General features: G+C 41.1%; 1 protein-coding gene across 1 annotated transcript; it reads left to right on the forward strand.

Moving 5' to 3' along the window:
* The first annotated feature begins 271 nt into the window (after positions 1-271).
* On the forward strand, positions 272-1,203 carry LOC112194766 (auxin-responsive protein SAUR32). Its single transcript, XM_024334995.2, has one exon. The coding sequence runs from the start codon at positions 607-609 to the stop codon at positions 949-951; it is 345 nt and encodes a 114-aa protein (XP_024190763.1). The 5' UTR covers positions 272-606; the 3' UTR covers positions 952-1,203.
* Positions 1,204-1,876: the final 673 nt, after the last annotated feature.

The following is a 1,876-nucleotide window of genomic DNA, read 5'->3' on the forward strand; positions in this document are numbered from 1 at the left end:
ATAATAGTATAGATACGTAGAACGTGTGTTCTGTTAATATGGCTAAAAACTGAACCTCGATAATACAAATTTTGGTACCCTCGATCATCCAAAAGCCCTTTAAGTCAAAGATCAACCAAACTAAACTACTTTGTATCAAGGGCTAGAAACAATGTCACATATCTTACCAAACAAATCACACACTTTCTTATCTCATATATTGTTACAAAAAGAGAAAGAAGAGATCTCTTTGAGTCAAAATTACGAAACCCTATATACACATACCATAGAAAAACACGGTCCGGCCCACTTAACTCATACTCCAGGGCACTACCTCTTTCCTCTCCTCTATAGTCTATATATCCAAACTCTCTTTCTGGTTGGTATGCGCTTTGCACTTGAAGAAGTCCTACCGAAGATGACCAACGTACCACGGTCTCTCAGTTACTCTTCCCTAACCCTATTCAAGCAAGCCATCGCTGCCTCAGATCCATGGCCCTTCTCCTGTGTTTTCCTCTAAGATTCCTCCATCTCATCTAGCCAGTGCAATACGGTTTGTCCGTGTGATCTTCCTCCTCGCCTTCTTTTCCTCCTTTCTTTTTTCTGAGTTGTTGGTTTTTTTGAGATATGGGTACAAATTTCCATCTACACCTCCCTCATCTTCATCATCACAACAACCACAAGAACAAGCAGGTGAATGGCCGAGACGTTCCAAAGGGGTGTCTGGCAATCAAGGTGGGCCAGGGAGAAGAGCAGCAGAGGTTCGTGGTGCCTGTGATTTACTTCAATCACCCACTCTTCATTCAGCTCTTGAAGGAAGCCGAGGAGGAGTACGGGTTTGATCAGAAGGGCACCATCAGCATCCCTTGCCATGTGGAGGAGTTCCGGTATGTTCAGGGCATGATTGATAGGGAGCGGTCAGTCCACAGCCACCACCATCATCACCACGTAGGAGGGTGCTTTAGGGTTTGATGATCATCGAGAATCGGTGCAATCAAAGATAGTATCTTGTGCTAGATTAGGCTTGAGACCCAATTCCAGTAGTGTAAATTGGAGTCTTTTTTTGTTTTGGTTGTTAGTTGGAAGATGATGGCAAGGGTGAGGTAGTGATGATGAATGATGATGATGATGAAAAGTTTTTTAAAGTGTGAATGTGGCTTGTAATTGTAGTCATTTTGTTATTTGTTAGGAATCATAATGAAAAAGAGAGTTTTACTCACTCAAGACTCGAGAGCTTTTCTTTTCCATTCTATTGTATTCTTTTCCTTTCTCGCTTTTCTCTTCCTCTTTATTCTACAATATTCTTTGGAGTGATAAGAAGGATATCACTCCTACAACAAATTGAGAGGGAAAGAATAGACATGGCCACACGATTGTAGGGCCAAATTAAGCGGTTGCTTTAAGCCATTAAAATTGCTATCTAAATCGAAATATCTCTCAACAAATTAGTACTATATATGTGGATTAAATGCTTTTGTGAAATAACTTAATATATCAAAATTATTGTTCGGCTAATACTAGTTGAGGTTTCAAATTAATGAGTAAGAGAGTTCCCTGGACCATAACTAGCTAGACGTACAGAGGGTGGACCATTCTAGCTAAACTGTGCTGTGTGCTTCACAGACTGAAATCGCTGATCACAAACTCTCGCTTTGGTATTGTGAGTGTATATCACTCTGCCAGTTTCTTTTTCAGATTTTTCTTCTTGTTTAATTGGTTACTGTTGCCGTTTGGATCGCATTAAAGGAATTGGGGTAGGTGATAGAGGAACACTAACTACAGGGAACACACTAGAGAAGAAAGAGTCCGGTGGATGCATGACATCCACGTTTGGAGAGGTAAGAGGTTTCAGTTGGGATCGAGCTGCATGTATGGTAGACCCTGTGTGGTTCAATCC

The sequence above is a fragment of the Rosa chinensis genome, chromosome 1 (assembly GCF_002994745.2).
Source record: "Rosa chinensis cultivar Old Blush chromosome 1, RchiOBHm-V2, whole genome shotgun sequence".
Taxonomy (NCBI): Eukaryota; Viridiplantae; Streptophyta; class Magnoliopsida; order Rosales; family Rosaceae; genus Rosa; species Rosa chinensis.